Source organism: Sitophilus oryzae, unplaced genomic scaffold (genome assembly GCF_002938485.1).
Source record: "Sitophilus oryzae breed Bouriz unplaced genomic scaffold, Soryzae_2.0 scaffold_947_pilon_pilon, whole genome shotgun sequence".
Taxonomy (NCBI): domain Eukaryota; kingdom Metazoa; phylum Arthropoda; class Insecta; order Coleoptera; family Curculionidae; genus Sitophilus; species Sitophilus oryzae.
The window spans coordinates 206,574-227,500 of NW_022147580.1; the positions used below are offsets into that span (position 1 = coordinate 206,574).

At 32.0% G+C, this 20,927-nt stretch overlaps 1 protein-coding gene across 2 annotated transcripts in view; it reads left to right on the forward strand.

The window, feature by feature from the left end:
- LOC115891057 overlaps positions 1-20,927 on the forward strand; it is a 329,806-nt gene that overhangs the window by 44,316 nt on the left and 264,563 nt on the right. The window contains exons 3-5 of one of the 2 annotated variants that reach the window (XM_030911456.1): positions 12,884-13,173; positions 14,704-14,838; positions 20,276-20,544. In XM_030911456.1, the coding sequence (XP_030767316.1) occupies positions 14,822-14,838; positions 20,276-20,544 (286 nt within the window). In that variant the 5' untranslated portion in view covers positions 12,884-13,173; positions 14,704-14,821. Of the gene's footprint in view, positions 1-12,883; positions 13,174-14,703; positions 14,839-20,275; positions 20,545-20,927 lie in introns of those variants that run through there. The other variant, XM_030911455.1, reaches the window with a different exon arrangement.

Below are 20,927 nucleotides of genomic sequence, written 5' to 3' on the forward strand. Positions count from 1 at the left end.
TTTTTCCCGTTGAGGAAAGCTACTGCTGGAACTAAGCTAAGACTGGAACGACCATTGGATGACAGATAAATTTGTTTTAACTTTAAATTTCGTATTTATTAAACGAATCCAGTACATTTTAGACTTTTCAATCAGTACACTTTTTCCATACACCTCCCTTTTGATATCTCTTGTTCTGTGCATATATTTTACTTAATTATTTACTGAACTAGCTGGAACCTATTTGTAACGGAACCTGGTGAACCTGAGTTCCCATTATAAACTTTTTCACCCAAGGTGGCGTTATAATATGTCTTGAAGGAGAGAGTTGAAAGTGATCTGTGTAGGAAATGCAAGCGTACAGCTGAGAGCATCCAACTTATAACAGAAGGGTGTTCTATTTTAGCTCCAAGGCAGTATCTGGCACGCCATGATAAAATGGGAAAAATATACCATCAAGCTATAGCACTGGGAACTGGGCTAATGGAGGAAGGAATAGAATAGTGCAGGTATAACCCAAAGGATATTCTGGAGAATGCTGAATATAAATTATACTGGAACATCACAATTATTACAGACCGATCTGTCCAGCATAATCGCCCTGATATGGTGCTTTTCAAAAAGAAAGAGGAGGAAGCCACAATAATAGATTTTATAACACCATTAGACGAAAACGTCCAAAAAGCATACCTAGAAAAGAAACAAAAATACGAAGAACTGGCATATGAACTTAGACAGTTATACAAATTAAAACAAACAAAAATCTTACCTCTAGTGATATCCGTCAATGACTTAATACATCAGCAAACTATGCGACATACTAAAGATTTGGGACTATAGCCAAATGTTTTATCCACCGCTCAATAAGCTGTAATTCTGGGAACTGCACGCATAGTCAGATCGTCCCTTTACGCGAACTAGAAGCTGCCTTGGTTAATAACCCGGCTATCTCTCCAAGAACACTGAAAGGTGATTAAAAATAAATAAATAAATAATAAAGGACTTTATTTGTACAACTGTGCCATATACAATAATAGAAGAAAGAAAAAAAAGTAGTGTGCAAAAGGGCGAGGTACAGTTGAGCAGATTAGACATCTGCGCTCTGTTCAACTAACCCACAGAGAAGAAAATATTTGTTATCAATAATAACAATTAATGAAACTAAATCTTAAGTAAATCTACAAATAAGTAACCTTAAAATTGCATAAACAGTATAAAAATGAATTTATTTACGGCATGAAATATAATAAAATTTATATAGAAGAGAAATATATTAACAAAAATACAAAATAATACAAGTAAATTCAGCATTGAACATGCTCATTATAATTATAATCGATTTATTTGTGCTGTCCCATCATGTGCTGAAGAACAATTCTCTTAAATGTAGCACTAGACATCCTGTTAATATTTTCGGAGAAGTCGTTTAAATATTTTGCGATTAATTATGAAAAGGATCGTTCATACAAAGTAGTATTGTGACTAGGAATTGTTAGCTTTCCTTTAAATCTAATGTTAATGAATGTCTGTGCGAAACCGAATTTTCTCGTAAAGATATGGTGGTGACTTGTTTATTAAAATTTTGTGGAACAGACAAAGCAGATGAAGGTGGCGTCGCTCGTTCATCAATAACCATCCTGAATGCTTATATGCTTGACTAATATGGTCTATTTCCGGATCCCAAAAATTAGACGTATACAAGAATTCTGCAATTTTTGAATGCTATTAGCAATTCGCTTTGTAATGCAAATAAATGTAAATCATGCCCTAAAATTAAAATTGCCCTTAAAAAAGGGCAACGGTCCAGATACGTCGAGACACCGGTTCCCATTAGAACACCGAAGTTAAGCGACATAAGGCGATACTAGTAGATGGACGGGTGACCGAAACCCGTTTATATCTGGATCTATAGTAATTATAGTAAATTGCTACAATAAACAAAGAAAAAAAACATACACAACAAAAAAATAGGCTAATTCGTCTCATAAACAGATATCCAGTCGTTGTATATAATCAATTGCCTCCTGAGTAGCCATAAGGAAATCTTCTGAGTTGCCCATATATGCTCTTATTGGGCAGTCTTGCACTATATGTTTGACAGTGTGACTGTCAGCTCCACAGTCGCATGCGGCTGAAGGGACTTTTCCCCACCTATTTAGAGAGTTTTTTTATTTTTTAGTTATAAATATATCAAACAAATCCGGAATTTTATCGGGATCTTGTAGGTCAATACGTTGCAGGTTTGCAATAAGGCAGGTTTGCCAGTTGATATTGTTTCGCATTTTACTTTATTAACTGCTTGGGACAACTACTTTTCTTTAGTGTTGTTTAATCTAGATTCCCAATGAACATGTTTGGCGTTGATATCACAATATCACCACCTATTATGAACCTATGTCCTTGACTACTTATAAATTATAAATATTGATCTATTTTAGTAGCATGTCTCGACGGACAGTACAATACTGAGACAGGGATCTAATATGTTTTTGTTTTCACGTTTACGGATGTAGCTTGAAATTATTCTGTTTTATATCTCTTAATAATGCTTAACTGAATTCTTAATTATAATAGCACTGCCACTTTTGGCTGCGTTTTAGGGATGCGTAGTGTGATATACTTTATATTCCTTAAATTTAATAAATTATTCGTTAGTAAAATGGGTCTCAGAAAAAAAAATACAGATATAAGTAAGAGTAGCGCTCACACGATACTAAAGTTCCGCAAATCCCATCCTTACAAACTTCATCTGGTCCAAGAATTGAACGAAGATGATTACGACAGACGATTACAATTCTGTGAAGAACTAAGTGAAATGCTCATTGCTACTCCACATCTTCTTTTTAACATGTGCTTTTCGGATGAATGTACATTTTTTCTCAATGGAACAGTAAATCGCGACAATTGTTGCTACTAGTCTGATAACAATCCTAGAGAATTCCGTGCGGTTCATACTCAGTACCCTGAAAAAATTAGTGTGTGGGCTGGAATCTTTGGCGACTGTCTAGTTGGCCCGTTCTTTCTGAATGAAAATCTAAATGGAAATATGTATCTGGATCTTTTGGAAAATACCATAAATCCCAGTATTACACAAATAATTGAGAATGAAGATCACTATGACGAAAATCAAATTGTATTTCAACAAGATGGAGCTCTTCCACACTATGCTGTACGTGTGCGGCAGTATCTTGATTATGTTCCGACCGAACCTGCATTTTTAGACTCGAGCCCCAGACCGAGAGAAAGAAAAATTCTCCGCCGAGAACGAGACCGAGACACGATGCAATATTTATTCAATAGTTTAATATATGAAAAAACATCTGATAATAATGTAGTAAAATCGTTATTTTCATTCAGAAACGGTTTTATTGAAATTTAATAAAATTTAATACTATACAATTACTAATACTAATAAAATTACTTTTTTAGTCTATGTTATAGGCTAAAGATGTATTTTTTCAGCATTGCATCTTTTCAAATTATGGAGTGTTTTGTCATATTCCTTCTAAATAGTTGTTTGCTAGAGACGCTTGTTGGTAGTGCAGATTAGAAATGCACTTGCTGGTTTCATGAACTCTATATGTTAAATAATTACCTAAAAATTTTTTAATTATTAGTAGGATATACTAGTAATTCATATAAAAGCACAATTCTGTTAAATTTATAAAATTTACATTAATAAGACACTAACATCTAACATTTCGTTAATTGTTTACGCATTCGAAGGCGATTCTTCAGCCGTCCGAGAAATCACCTTCGTGATTCAATCAGATCATATATGGATCAGATATGATCCAGACTTTTTTTTCGACTTCGGACGAGTATTTCATTCATCCATCCATATCGATAGGTGGAGCGATCCGTTCAAAAATAAGCTAATTTGACGATAACCTCCGAGATCTCCGTCGGACCTTAATCTTGATGAAATATTTCCCGGTCGGTGGATTGGAAGAAGAGTACCCTTTCTTGAATGGCCAGCTAGGTCACCGGACGTATCTCAGCTGGATTTTTTTATGGGGACATCTCAAAACAAAAGTATTCGCCACGCAACCGGAGACAGTAGAAGTATTACGTCAAAGAACACGAATGCGCGGTTATAACACCCGAAATATTACAACACGTCCGAGAACGCTTTAAGCAGAATCTGTATTCTTGCATGGAAGCACGGGGTGCTCAATTCGAACATTTAATCAAGTAATTGTTTCAAAGCAGGGTATTACTTTTTGTGTATTATTTATTCCTTAAGCAAAATCTTGTTGATTTAAACGAAATTTCTTATTTTAGACCCCATTTCAATTTCTGTACAATTAATCAAATATGAAAGCATCATCAATTTATGAAAAGTTTATTTTTCAGCCCGATTCCACCAAATGGGACAAAAACTCCAAAAATGAGACGGCGCTGAAAAGAGGCTTTAATAACCTTTCAAATGATGTGCTACTCGACCCCGCATTACGTTTAAGATTTTAAGGGTGGATGTCACCCTCACGTGGGGTTTGAATTAGTTGCTTCAAAAATAGTCGCATCTTATTTCCTCTTCCAAAATAAAGTTGCCGTGTTTTACCGTTTTGTCCTTTTCACACAAGTATGCCTTTAAATTGCCTTGTTTCTTTTATTGTAATACACTTATACAGGGACACCCTGAATAAGTGTATTATAATATCTCTCCTACCCTAATTAAATAAATTTAATTAAGTACTGGGTATCACAATATTGCTTCTAATTTGATTTGAAAGTTTTTAATTGATTTATCATTATTTAGATAATACACAATCTATTATTTAGATATTTGCGTATTTTTATGAATATTTGAATAATATTGGATACATATTCTATAATATGGATGTATAAAAAGGTATATATTTTATATATTACTAATATTGGGTAAATATTGCATAGAAATATAAATATTAGTTACTGAAAAATATGTTTTATCAAAGAACCATATTGGATAAATATTATATAAAAATATAGGAAAAAAGATGTAACTCATATATATTACCAATATTGGCTATAAATTGCCAATATTTATTGGGCCGATATACAATATAGAGTCAATGTTGCGCCAATATGGTGTGCTACTGGGGTAAAGACTAGGTGATTGAAAAATATAATAGCTAAATCTAAGAGCTTAATATTATTAATTCTAAAATATTGTGATGCCGTCTCATTCCAATACGGGAAAAATCAAAGACATGTTCACCCTTTGAATACATTTATTCGAATTCGCTAACCTAGTTACAAAAGATGGTATGCTATGCTTTTGTTGTTGCAATAATTAATGAAATATTAAACAAACAATTGTTGGGTAACCAGGTCGCACTACATCTCCCCTTTCAGTAGAATGAACTTTATTCTGGCCACAAATAAAGGACATTCGGCGTAAGCAAAAATTGACAATAATAATCATATGAGAACCATTGGGTGTCGCAATTTTATAAATAAACTGTTGCTTTAATTAAGTTTACCAATATACTAACCTATTAACTAGATATTATTAAAAACAACAAACATAAAAAATACGACACAAAATCTATATCTATAGAACCCATATATATAATAATAAAATATTACCTATCCTATTTACATTAATATACCTGGTCTTGGTTAAAAAATGTAAAATAAAAGTATAGTTATTAGTGTACCATTTCATAAGACTATAAATTATTATAAGTACATGTTTCACAATAAAATTAAAAAAAAATATTTCTAAAAGACAGATTTACACATAATATAATATGATGACTTAAAAATAACTTATCTACCTCAGCATATCTATACTGACCTAACTTAACTATTTTTATACACTCGCGAGCTTTTTGTCTATGCTATGAAATTCTTAGAAATACGAATAAAGTTTTGCTAATTGTTATTGTAACGAACGCACTCTGTTTTTATGCACTTTCATTTGCTTTCCGTTAGTTTCCGCGCAATCTTTGATCATACAATTTACACCTTCAATACTAATAATTGAGTAGGGACCCTTATACCAAGGATCAAATTTGGTTCTATTTTCGTTAGATAACATAAGCAAATCGCCTGGTTTAAAATTAGTTTTATTTGAAAGTTTGTCATAAATTACTTTACGGTTTTGTTTAGCTTTGAAAATGAATTCGTTCGCACGTTTATTGGCTAATTGCATTCTATATTTTACTTCATGATAGTAAGCGTCTAAGTCATATACAGGATCTACAGTATCACCTGAAAGTGTTTCAGAAATCATTGCCTTCCGTCCGAATACCAGTTCAAACGGTGAAAAATCATGATAGGTGCTGGGCGTTGTGTTATAGCAGAAACTGTGATATTGTACCCAGTCATCCCAGTCAGATTTTGCATCATTTATATACATTCTGAGGTAGTCATTCAGAACTCTATGATTTCTTTCACATCACATCCTTTCACATCACATCCTATCGTTTGACTATGGTAAGGAGTTGAAAATTTTTGACTTATGTTGAGCATTTTATGTTTATGTTTTAGATTTGCAAAATTTTCATTTCAGTATTCGGAGCCTAAATCTGTTCTTATTTCCTTCATTGAACCATAAATAAGTATGAAATGATCCATTATAGCTCTTGCTACCATTACGGCCTCTTTATTAGGCATAGGAATGATGACTATGTACTTGGTTAATTCACATTGAATTGTGACTGCATATATATTATTTTTTGATGTTTTCATAAAAGGACCTACTGTGTCGATTGATGTTATGTCAAATGCTTTTTGAGGAGTAGGGGTTATTACCATTGGCTCCTGGTTTTTCCCTCTGCTTTTATTTAATTGGCACTTATGGCAGTTTTTAATGTATACACAGCAACTTCTTTCGACATACCTTTCCATCTATAATTGACTCTTAACTTTTTAAAGAGTTTCTGTCTACAGTGTCCACCAATCATCGTGATATTTTTGTATTAAAGCGAGTTTCTCATATTTATTTTTAATAATTTGTGGTTCCTTAAACAACAAAATGTTTACCTTTTTTAATTTTTCTTGACCAATTTCTTTTAATTTATTTATTGTGCACATTTGAAAAATTTGGTTATTTAATTTTAACTTTAAACTTTTAATATTATGATCATTAGCCATTGATTCAAGCTTAGGCAATACTTCCTCTAGAGAAAAATTACCATTAATGATCGGAATGTTTGATTCAGCGCTGAATCTTCCTTTTAATCTCATTATTATCCTAAAATATAATGACTTAATTTCAAAACTTACTAAAGGTAAATTAAGTATACTGCTATTGTCTAAGGTTTCGTAAATTTTAGGTAGAATAAGTATTTTATTTTGCGAAGAGTCATATGTGTCAGAGTTTTTATTTTCCTGTTTTTAGTCATTGATCTTGTTACAGCTAGTATTTTAGCCGATTGATTAGAAATTTCTGTTAAATCAGATGTTGTTATTCTTGACAGTGCGTCCGCACCTACATTGTTTTTCCCTTTGATATACTCGACTTCAAAATCATATTCCTTTAAATCGAGTCTCATACGAGTTAATTTTGATGAAGGATTTTTCATCGAAAATAAATATACTAGCGGCTTATGATCAGATTTAACCAAAAATTTTACACCATACAAATAAGGTCTAAAATAATTTATTGCCCAGTGGATTTTCAGCAATTCTTCTTCAATGGTTGCCTTATTGGATTCGCCTTTTGTGAATGATTTTGATGCAAATGCTATAGGTAAGACTTTACCATTAAAGTCTTGTGATAACACAGCTCCACACGCATTTTTTGATGCATCTGTTGTTACTATAAACTATTTGTTAAAATCTGGGTATTGCAATATTTGAGGTTGGACCAGAGCAGTTTTTAACTTTTCAAAAGAATTTTGACAATCTTGTGACCAAACAAAAATTATATTTTTCCTAGTTAGCTTATTAAGCGGTTTACAAATGCTAGCAAAATTTGGAATGAAACGACGGTAATAATTGCAAAACGCGACAAACCGTTTTACCGCGTCAGCATTTGTCGGTGTAGGAAATTTGTTTATGATTTCAAACTTTGAATCGTCAGGCAAAATGCCATGACTTGTTATTTTATGGCCTAAAAATGTGACCTCCTTTTGGAAAAAATTACACTTTTCTGGGTTAAGTTTTAAATTGTATTTCTACAAGTATAAAAAACCTTCCTCAAATTTTGCAAGTGATGATTTTTTGAACAGCCTATAACAATTAGATCATCCATGTATAAGAATGCTTTTTCCGGTGTAATTCCAGCAAATGCTATCGACATCATCCTTTGGAAACTGTTTGGGCTAACCTTTAGTCCAAAGGGTAACCTAGTAAATCTATACGAGCCATTATTTATACTGAATGTCGTGATATCCCTGGAGTTCTTTTCCAAAGAAATCTGATGGAATCCGGCTTTTAAGTCCAACGTTGAGAAATATTTTGCTCTACCTAGTTGATCAAGGCTGTCATCTATTCTAGGTAGAGGAAACTTATCTGCACTTAGTTTCTTGTTTACCTGTCTATAGTCAATGACTAATTGCCATTTATTTTGGTCATCAGTTGACTTTTTAGGTACTAATAAAATCGGACTATTATATTCCGCTGTTGATGGTTCGATTATTTAATTTTCCAGCAATTTGTTGACTTGACAATTTATTTCATTTGTTTGTGTCGGCGTGCCGTAATTTTTTATATAAACTGGGGTAGAATCAAACAATTTAAGTTTTTCTTCATAAAAGTTGTTTTTTGTTAATTTATCAGATGATAAACAAAAAATATCTGAAAATTCTTTACATAAATTAAAAGTATCGTTTTTTGCAAAGTCAGGGATGTTTTTGCTTAACTGTTGTAATAAATTTGATTCTCTATTATTTAGTTCCAGGTTAATTGAGTAAACATAAAAATTTTTTAGATTGGAAAACTGTATGTCAGCGTTTTTTTATTGTGACACTTTCAAATGTTGTATTTAAAAGTCTAACTATTGGATTTGATTTTGAAACAATTGAACCAGCAATAAAAACTCCGTCGGCGATTTCAGTATTCAAAATAACAGAATCAGTCTTTAGTTGCGTGAATTTTTTAATATACCTTATGACCTCACACCTAGGTGGGATGACCAAAGATTCCTCTTCTGGACATGAAAATATTGGCAATGTTGTTTTTTCGTTAAAAATTTGTAGTGTTAATGTCCAGTTAGCATAATCTAATTGACATTGATATTTCGAAATAAAGTCTCGCCCTAAAATTCCGTCAGCTGGTATTGGAAAGTTTTGCTCAACTATATGAAACGAGTGATTTATTGCATAATTATTAATCAAAATTTGGGTATTAGTTGTGCCTAAAGAACTTGTCGAGCCATCTGTAATACCTTTAATATTGCTTATGTTATATTTATTAATAAATTATTTAGGAGAAATTTTAAAATCTTAAATAAAGATATATCCGCACCTGTATCAACTAATAAAGTAATTTTGCGATTATCTGTCATACTAGTTTGGACTACAAGAAAGTTCGAAAGTGATAGGTCCATATGGAATATTTTTATAGCGACCCCAGTGGACCTGGCTGGGGGTCCTCTACGTTTTCCGACTCTTCCTGAGTGTAATGCCTGACATATCTAGGAAACTGTCCTCTATGATTAGGTCTAGAGTTTCCTCGACCTCTATTATATTGACCATGATGATTATGGTACTGTTGATTTGCATTTAAATATCTCTGGGTGGGTAGATTGTCGCTATTATTATTATTAGCATAGTTTCCTGAGTAGTGTCCTCTTCCGCGACTTTGATGCACTCTATGATGCCTGTTTCCAGCTCTGTAATGCTGATTTTTTGTATAAAAGATTGTACTAGTATCTGGCGTAGTATCTCCACTAATAGTTATAAATTTAGAGATTGCTTCCTCGCAGTTGGTGAAATTACCAGCCTCCATTATTAGTTTTACTTTCTCAGAATTGCTGTTTGTTCTTAGAGCTTTGACTGTCGTATTTGTCGTATAGGATTCAGCTACTGCTATGGGCACTCCTTCATGTACATAGGCTCTTTTCAGAGTTTCTGCTAGAGCTTCAATCTCTGTGGCATATCTTGTGGAATCTTTATGTTACTGTTTTAAAGAAAGTATTTTTGCTGTTACCATATGAGAACTTTCTGTTTTGATGCGTGTTCGTAGCTTATTAATTATGGTATCCAGATTATCGTTATCATCTATTAAATCACGTGCTTTTCCAACCAGTCTCGTTTTCACATAGGCCACCGCATTATTTTCGTGGTTTACGCAGTTTACTCGACCTTTACTTTGTAAATTTAAGGCGTCTATAACGGACTGTAATTTACTTGGAGAACCGTTGTCGAATTCGTTGGGAAAAATTTTACTCGCAAAATTGAAAAATTCTGTTTTTGACATAGCCATGTTTTCAAGTTTTATTTTAGGAATATTTTGTTCTGGGATTGCCTCTGATTCAGAGGACTCTTCTTTATCTTCACTTTCCTCGAATTCTTCGTCAAATATTTCTAGATTTATATATTCCAAATACGAAGTTGGAACTTTGTAGGGTACTTTTAAAACCTGATATGATCTTATGTCTCTATCTCTCAACGAAGTAAAAAGTTTTTTAATGTAAATTTCCTGTTCTTTATTAAGTGATGGATAAACAAATCGTACGAATTTAACAAAATTATTAAAGTGCTCCAATAAATTAGCTTGGGCTTTATTTTTAATTGTATCACTTTTAGGTATTTGTTTTTTAAGAACGCGTTTTGATTCGTTTCTAACGAGATTAACTTAGTAGCTTGGCACGGATCCCTTCCCAATAATCAGACATATATTATACAAAAGCAAGAAATAACAATTATACAAAAACAAAAAAAACACAATATCCCTTATTAAATACCAAAAACAAAAAAAAACTTCTTATCCTTATAAACATAACAAAAAGTAATTAATTAATTCATACCTAATAGAATTTCTTTCTTTTTAATTAAAAAAATAAAAAATGTTGTACATTTTTGGTTAAAATAGCGAAGTTTTATTTTGTGTAGGTAATAATTAAATATACTTAAGAATTTTCATATTGAAATAAATTCATGTAATTTCATGTAAAAAATAAAAATAAAACGTTCACACCGAGTATAAATGTTAAATAAAGGCTATAAAAACAACGCAAAAAATTGTATATTCACATACCATCAACACTGTCCATCAATAAGTACTGCTCGCACTAAACATCTGTTGCTGCTTGGGTTCGAAGGACCATGCTTCTGGAAAAGTCTTTTCGGAGCCCCCTTCGGTACGCTTTATGTAATTTTAGTAGAAGTAAAATTACCACAACTGATACTACAATGTACAGTAGTACTCGAACATCTGTTGGCACTTGTATGCTCTCCTGTTCTACGATGAAGTTGGAGTTGACCACACCATTATCGGTTAGTTCCGAATGTTTAAAATTTGTCTTTCCCATGGTAAATTAGTTTATTTTGTTTCACTATTTTCACTTTTTCACATTCACTTTGGACTATACTGTTTAACTAAACTTATTTAAATTAAAGCCCTTAGGCAGGATCGCCATGTGATGTCGTCTCATTCCAATACGGGAAAAATCAAAGACATGTTCACCCTTTGAATGCATTTATTCGAATTCGCTAACCTAGTTACAAAAGATGGTATGCTATGCTTTTGTTGTTGCAATAATTAATGAAATATTAAACAAACAATTGTTGGGTAACCAGGTCGCACTACAATATCAAACACTGAGTATGATTTATAGATTATTCATAATATTTAAAACAAGGCAGTATCAGAGGATGTGTGAGAAACAAATTGAACCAACAAATAAATGATATATCATACAATATGGATGATGTAAAAGTCGTTGCCGATGATTTATATATGATTAAATAAAAATTCTAGTCTAACATAAATGCGTTTAAATACAAGTATACTAACATCATTTTGTTAGAGAATACGATGAAACCTAGAGAACAAGTCGTTAGGGAATTTCATAAACCAGCTTGTATTAAATTCAAAAGAGGAAGATTTATTCAGTATGACTGCAGAACTGTAAGTAAGATCGGTTACCGAAGTATCGTCTAACTATGAAAAATATATTTTGGTTGTGATTGATTGTTTTTCGAAATATCTATGGACGAAACCAGTGAAACCAAACTTTGCAACGGACATTACTAACCCTATGGACGTCATATTGAAATCGTCAAATATAATTCCTATAAAGCTGGTGTTCGGTAATGGCAAAGATTATTATAATAACCAATTTCAAATGATGATTATAATTTACAACCAATTTGATAAAAAAATATAAAAGCCATCACTACAATACTTTTAGCTCTCTGAAAGCATCAATAGCTGAACGTGTAATTCTTACGTTGAACGGGGCCCACAAATGGCTTCATTCACAACCAAAGTTACAGAAGGATTACAACTACATGAAACATCAGAATCAAACCAAAGACATCAGAATGAAACCAAAGGATGTGGATAGTAATAGTGAGAAGGAATTACTAGATGACGTTTATAGTCATCTTAAGGTAGTGGGAACACCAAAATTTAAACTTAGCTGTACTGTGAAAATCTCAAAACTAAAACACCTCTTTGAAAAGGGATATACGCCAAATTGGACAAATATACTTTAGGTGGTTTACCTTTTTGCGTGTTAATTTAGGTGGCCACCTCAAGGAAGTTAATGGAAAAACGGCAACTGACTAGTCACTCTATTTAGATAAATATATTAATTGTAATAAAGCTCGAACTCGAATATTAGGAAAGTACTTTTGCTATCCTAGTATAGTAATATCTCGTCACACTTGCAACTGAGCCGCACCCGTCACGGTTGTAGAGAGAAAAATTCAAGCACACACAAAACTTAACACACATTTGCATGAAATTGAGTAAGTAGGTACTTATAAAATTTAAATTTTTATGAAAACTTTTGTTGCAGTTGGAGGAATCAACTATAAGACAGCGCCTAGGTGGTCGGCGTGATTCGGCTACTCAAATTTGTTCAATATCACCTCCAACTGAAACTCAAGAAACATCGCCTCCACCATCAGGAAGAAGAAGGCGTTCCTCTCTTGCTCAACTCACTGATATATTAAGAGAATGGAGTGGAAACAAGAAACAACAAAAGCAACTTCATCGCAGGGAAACTTTAGCAGATCTTGCGAGGAGCTTACCCTGGGGCAGACAATCAGCGAATGACACTGGACCTACTCCTAGTATTTGTACAAAGTAAGTGCTGCTTTAGTTTCATTATTTTAAAGCGAATGGGAAGAATGCGTGGATCTGAGGGGTGAGAGGTGAACTTTTCTTCATACCGGGTGGCTTATTAGTGCAAGGAAGTCCAATGTAGCCGTTATTGACAAAAATATGAAAAAAGCTTATATTTATAGAATATTCATTTTTATAAACCATGTATCATTCATATAAAGGTGTATATGTGTTGCTAAGAAAAGAAATAAAGTTGTAAGTTATTTTTTAAATCACAGCCGCCATTTTTCTGCAGAGAATTGGATTCAGCATAAAATTGACTATTTTGATTTAAAGGAATATGCGGCATTGCTATGCTATTTACTATTTACTAAGACTTCTGTTGAAAACATATTATGTAGGGGCCACCGCCGGCGGCCAATCATATATTTTCTTCACTTTGTTTCTATTTTGTATTATTTGTCCAAAATAATACATAAACTAAATCGATCTAACATAAAACTTCGATCCATGCATCGTGACGAATAATGATGTATGTTACGGTCTACCACTGATCTAACTACTCGGATGAAGCCACAGATTAGTATATGAAACCACAGATTAGTGCAACAGATATGCAAAATCGCTAAAACTTTAGAAATATTTTAAATAAAAAATGTGCGCTTTTTAAGTCTGTATCTCAAAGAAAAGTAATATGCAGTGTATTGCATTTAAAAAAAAATGCGATATAGCATTATAATATTGCAATGTTAATAAATTAATTAACAAGGTAATTCACTCCAGGTTTTTACCACTTTTCAGATATACTTATTATCTTTAACCAAAGTTTTAGTAAATTTCAAATATCATGGTAACCCCGCATATTGCCATGATATTTCATATTTACTAATGTGCCTCACCATCTTCTAGTGCTACAAGCCGCCCCTGATAAATGCATATATTATACACCAAAGCTATATATACAAATAGACTTTCTTAAAATCTAGCCAAAGCATCTATATTGCAATCTATCTAATGATCGAAAAAAGATCAAGGTCTCAAGCAAAAAATACGAAGAAAACTAAGACTTTGGGTGAATATTGAAAGAGACACTATGGTATGCGAAACAACAGCTGAAGAGGGGTGACTAGAAATGAAGTCTTTGCGCTTGTGTTCTTACAAAATAAAAAGAAACATCCAATATCTCTGTGCAGTTTCTAAAAAGCCCATTTGACCTATAATGCTCAAGAAAAATATGTTTAAATTGCTGGGAGTATATAAATATGTGAAAATAATATTTTTTTATGTTTACCACGTTTTTTAAAGCTTGATTGTAGATAGAGATACAAAAACATTTTATTTTCTATTAAATTATGTTATTTAATAGAGATGTTTACCAGACCACTCTGTAGCGACCAAAGGAAAATTATTCAGTTTAGCCGTTAAAGTTTAAGTTTGTAGTTTATGTGCATATTTTATTTAATTAATGTAGAAAGCATAAACACATATTTACACAAAAAACATAGACACTTTTTATACAGATAATAAAATTTATTTTATTTTTCTATACAGGCTAGGAATATTTGTTCCAGTTCCAAGAATTACACGCTCTACAAACACTTTTTCATCACCCATACGTAGTAGAACACACTATGGTTTTAACTCCTTTATATACAGACCAACAAGAAACATGACTATTAAACTCAGGTTAGAAAAGCCCTTTGTGATGTCCAAGTTTTTAGTTCTTTCGTGCATTCGTTATAACGACATTATATGCAAGAAATACTGTCATTGTCCAGTGTTAATGTTTTCTCCCATTTAAAATTTCCTGCATTATTGTACGTGTTGAAAGTATCCATATTGTAGATTAATATGTTGCTAATAATAGATATAAATTTAATTTTAAATATTCAGCTATGATGTAGAATGTTTAGGAGGGGAGTTAATCACCGCGACCTTACAGATCTATTGTGTGTTCCCCTTTCTTGAGTTATAACGAGTTATAACTCATCATACAGTCTCAAGTCTTTAACAAAAGTCAGTATCTGAGACGGCTCCACAGAGGCAAGCTCTTCATCCTCGATTCAGCTATGATACAATTTATTAAATAATCTGTTTTTGTCATATTTTTTTTAACAAACCACTTTTTTTAACATAGTAGATAGGTATTTAACCTTTTGATTTAATTTTCTTATTCCTGTAGAATTGAAAACAGCATTTGCATGCAAACTTAAAAGTTTGATTTTCTTTGTTAGCAAAATAAATATCTGCAACATTATAAAAACACATAACTAAAGTAGCGGTAGCCGTGTAATCCAACTTCTGGATTAAGTGGAAGCGTTTAAGTCGAAAAATGGCACGCAATATTTTACGGAATATTTCAAATCTAGAGTCACAAATAATAATATCCCATAATCATTTGTTTTTTTTTTGTGGAATCGTATGGCTAACTATGAATATATAGGAATTTTCACTTAACTGTAATTTTTAAAATTTCAGTTTCAGTAGAAAGAAGAATTTCTCGGATATTAAAAGTTTCACAGCCACTACGCTCAACTAAGTTTGTGGTTTATTACAATTTTTGTATGTTATAATTTTTGTCATTGATACTGAAGTTTAATCGTTGAACAAACATAATATTAACCTTTGAGATTGCGCAACTCTCGCAAACCTATACAGAACAATTCACTATAGTCTCATTTAAATCCGATAAATGACTTACAAACGTGTGTACATAGGAAAAACATACACAGCTTGATTTTATATAGGTAACATTATTTATTATTACAATAATACTGTCAAATACATTTACAGTACAACAAATTTGGCAAATTTACCGCCTGTGTGACCAAAAAACGTCCGAAAGTTCATAGGTGCTTTGATTATGTGCCACACAAAGAAGTGACAATATGGCATTGCCTAAAGTGGCACTTTATGTGGGCTATATAGGGTGAATCCCCTCCGGGCGGTTAAGCTAGACCCCCGCTACACGCTCTGCCCGTGATACGTGACCACAGATAGTAGAGGGTGCCTAGTATGACGGACAGCATAGTCCCATCCGGCATAGTTATACGTCTTGGTGCAATTCCCTAGCCACGACACTACAGCCATGGACAAGACAGTAAGATGTTCTTTAAAGTCAGGCAAAGTGCCTGGGAAATTCTCCCATGCACTTGACTAGGAGCTTCACAAGGTCTCGCATCTCCTAGATGGCAAGGATGGCGTTAGCAGGTTTAGCACCAGGAATAAAAAACATTTTAATTAAAAAAATTATTAATTATTCTTTGCCCTAAACCTGCTTGCGGCAGTTCGTATATGAAATAAGGGCGTAAATCTACCACATTATATGTATTTCAAAATTTTCAAATGATGTTTAAACTCTAAAAGTATCACAAGCGATTAAATTAGGTGATTTTTAAATTTTAAAATAAAACTGTAGTAAGTAAACTCCAAAATTTTGTTGCATACTCATTACATCTAAACCTCCTACCAATTGAAGTAAACTCCAAAATTTTGTTGCATACTCATTACATCTAAACCTCCTACCAATTGAAAGAAAAATAGTACTAATCTACAATCTAATTTGTCAACCTTAAACAAACTGTAAGTATTATCATTCTGCAACTTTCAGTGCTAGAACAAACTTTCTCACGATTTTGAATTCAAAAAACCGTCAATATTCGAATTATTATATTCGAATATTTTAAGGCCATGATAAAGTAATATATTATTATTATGAATTTTAATTACTTGTTAAAAGCTAAATTTTTATTTCGAAAATCCGAAAATTGGTGCTTGGTGTTTTTTGGCATAAGAAATTTGATTTCGTTGTGTTTATGGCTCCTACTTGTAGGGGGCACCACCTCCATATTTTTAACTGGTTTGAAAAATAATAACTTCTCGTCCGTACCTGTATAAAACTAATAAGTAAACAAATATACATTTCCGCTCTATTTTACGTAAAAAAGCGAGATATCGCTACGAGTAACCGTACTCTAGATTCTAGATACATGTATAATTTATCAATGTACATGTCTTCCTTGACAAAAAATAAACACGTTCACTAGTTAGTTATTTGCCTGAAATTATAAATTTGTGAACTTTTAAATTAATCATGATTTTTTTTCTAACATTTTTTAAACATTTCAAATTTATGATTTCACCCTAATAGCTATCTAATCCACATGATCAATTTTTGTCAACCATGACATGTATTGATTAACTCGGTTCCAAATATCACGAAAACCATTACTCGTAGCAAGTTTTACAAAGAGATTTTTTTTCGTAAAAAACGAGGGAAATTTATATTTTTTGCTCAATAGTTTTTTACAGGTACAGAAGAAAAATTATTTTTTTTTCAAACCACGTAAAAAATATGTAGGTGGCGCGCAGTATTGACATTAAAATCCCAAAACCGATTTCATTCAAATATGGACATTAGTTCAGAAATTATTTGAAAACAATCTAAATAGAAATGAAACTTCTATATCCTGTATCTCTAAAAAGAAGCATTTTATGACATAAATTAATTCGAACTTTTTTACTTATTTTTATCTGCAAAATATACTGCCGTAAGTTTACCGAATACCGGATCACCCTGTATACAGGGTGGTCCGGACTGTATTCCGAAAACTTCGGCAGCATATTTTGCAGATAAAACTAAGTAAAAAAGTTCGTATAAATGTGTCCTAAAATGCTTACTTTCGAAAATACAGAGTGTAGAAGTTTCATTTTTATTTCGATTTTTTCCAAATACTTTCTGAAGTAACGTCAATTTTTTTATTAAAATTGGTGTCTTGGAGTCTTTTGACATGAGAAATTTGATTTTGATGTCAATATGACTCCTATTTGTAGGGTGCGCCACCTACATGTGTTTTAACTGCTTTGAAGAGTAATAACTTTTCGTCCGTACCTGTATAAAACTACTGAGTAGAAAATATAAATTTTCATGACTTTTTACGTAAAAATTATCTTTTGGTAAAAATCGCTACGAGCAAACGTTCTCAAGATATTTCGAATGGAAATAGAAAACACGCTGAGTAGATATAGTTATTTAACTGAAATAATAGATTTGGGAAATTTTTATTTTTTTTTATCATAAATTTTTCGGCGGAAAAATGATGATAAAACAATTTCTATTAAACTTTTGACACAAAAACATTTCAAATTTATAATTTCAGTCTAATGACTATTTAGTCAACATGTTCAATTTGTCAATGATGACAGGTATTGATAATTTCGATTTCGAATATCTCGAGAACCGTTACTCGTAGCGATTTTTACCAAGAGATCTTTTTTACGTAAAAATCATCGTAAATGTGTATTTTTACTCAGTAGTTTTATACAGGTACGGACAAAAAGTTATTACTCTTCAAATCAGTTAAAACACAATGTAGGTGGCGCCTCCTACATATAGGAGTCATATTGACATCAAAATCAAATTTCTCATATCAAAAAACTCCCAGATACCAATTTTCATCCAAATATTGACATTATTTGAGAAATTATTTGGAAACAATCGAAATAAAAATGAAATTTCGACATCCTGTATCTCTGAAACTAAGCATTTTAGGACATACATTTATACGAACTTTTTTACTTATTTTAAGCTGCAGAATATGGTGACGAAGTTTCCGGAATACAGTTCGGACCACCCTGTATACCATACAATGGATTAAAACGGTGTTAGCGATAGCTATGAAACGAAGATCGAAGTCATTTTATACATAAATTTATAGGGCAAATACATATTCAGGGTCCGGCAATAGTGCGTCGGGCATCTGTAGCTCCTAGAATAAACAAGTTGAGAATTTTGTTTAAGTGCATACCTGAAGTATGTACCAGGATGTATTTCAGGAAAATATTTTAACTTCTATAGAGTGGCTCAAAAAAGTGTGAGTGGACCTGGATGATTTTTTTTTAAATGGAACACCCTGTATATTATTACATTTTTGGCTTCCTTTCCGATCACTTTACATAATTCTAAGATATGAATAAATAAATTTTGATAGTTTCAGAGATATTAAAAAATAAATCAAAAATATAGTTTTTTCAGCCCTTCTTAAAAAAATTATTAAAAATACAAGAACTGTTCTGAAAACAAAACTATATTAGGTATTTACTTTAGATGGTCTGTACTTACTTTGCTATAAATATGAAAATCGTAAATTATACGGGATGTTCAAAATTCTACGCCAAACTTTCTAAAGTATAAAATAATTTTTCTTCGTTTTTTTAAATGGAACACCATGTATATTATTTTTTCAATATACGGAGAATTAAAAAATGAACATTTTTTGTATTTAAAGTATTTCAAAATTTTTAACGGTTTCGCAGATATTTGCGGTTTTATATTTCATATGGCATTTTCCACAGTAAATTTTTATCAAAGCCACCCAAACATTTTTCTCTCGTATTTTACCATTGAAAGCGCTATATGAAATAATACTGCCTGTATCTGCGAAACCGTTAAAAATTTTGAGATACTCTAAATACAAAAAATGTTCATTTTTAAACTCTCCATCTAATAAAAAAATAATATACACGGTGTTCCATTTAAAAAAAAACAAAGAAAAAATATTTTATATTTTAGAAAGTTTGGCGTAGAATATTAAACATCCTGTATGAATTACGATTATTATTATTTATAGCAAAGTAAGAACAGACTATCTAAAGTAAATACCTAATATCGTTTTGATTTCAAAACAGTTCTTGTAATTTTAATATTTTTTTTTAAGAAGGGCTGAAAAATATATATTTTTGATTTATTTTTTAATATCTCTGAAACTATGGAAATATATCTACTCATATCTTAGGGTTATGTAAAGTGATCTGAAAGGAAGCCAAAAATGCAATAATATACAGGGTGTTCCATTTAAAAAAAATCATCCAGGTCCGCTCACACTTTTTTGAACCACCTTATAGAAGTTAAAATATTTTCCTGAAATACATCCTGGTACATACTTTAGGTTTGCACTAAAACAAAGTTCTCAAGTTTTTTATTCTAGGAGCCGACGCACTATTGCCGGACCCGTATGTTCATCGATGTTCATTTCCTAGTCAACTGAACGCTATTTTCTTTCGATCATAAGATATAAAGTTCAAAGGCAATTGAAAAAATTAATTAGATATCTTTCTTTTATAGGAAAAGAAGGGAATCAAGTGCCGATTCTGGAATTAGAAGCATGGGATCGAAATCACGAAGAGATTCACACCATACTGCTATTTCGGATTTTAAATCGGAAGTAGCAAAACTGTGGCAAAGGAGAGAGTCGGTTACCACTACAATAATCAGTCCTAGTTCGACGTCTGCTCGAAGAGACAGTACTGATTCTTTCCGAAGCGGCAGAAGAGATTCGTCTTCCTATTCTCAACATGCATCGAGAAGAGGCTCTGGAGAAAGCGGAAAGAGTAGTAAGTCAATCTACTGGTTTAAACCGTCATTCTTACTGGTTTAGGTATTCCTAAATTTGAATTTTGAAAAATTGAAATGATATTGATGCCAATAAATAAATTCTCTTAAAGCATTTATATCTTGAAAATCAACCGTTTTATAGAAGTTTTTAGTTTTTACGCTGTTCTCTAAAGACTGCAAGAAACACTTTAAGGAATCTTTATAACACAGTTACAGCGCAACCTCACAAATGTTTTATAGAAGCGCATATTGTTTTATTATTCGATTTTTTTATTGCATGGTGTTCTATTTAGAAAACTTTTAAATATAGTTATTAAATACAAAATGTATCGCATTACATTACTCTGCACATGTTAGAAATAATATGGACACCATAACATTA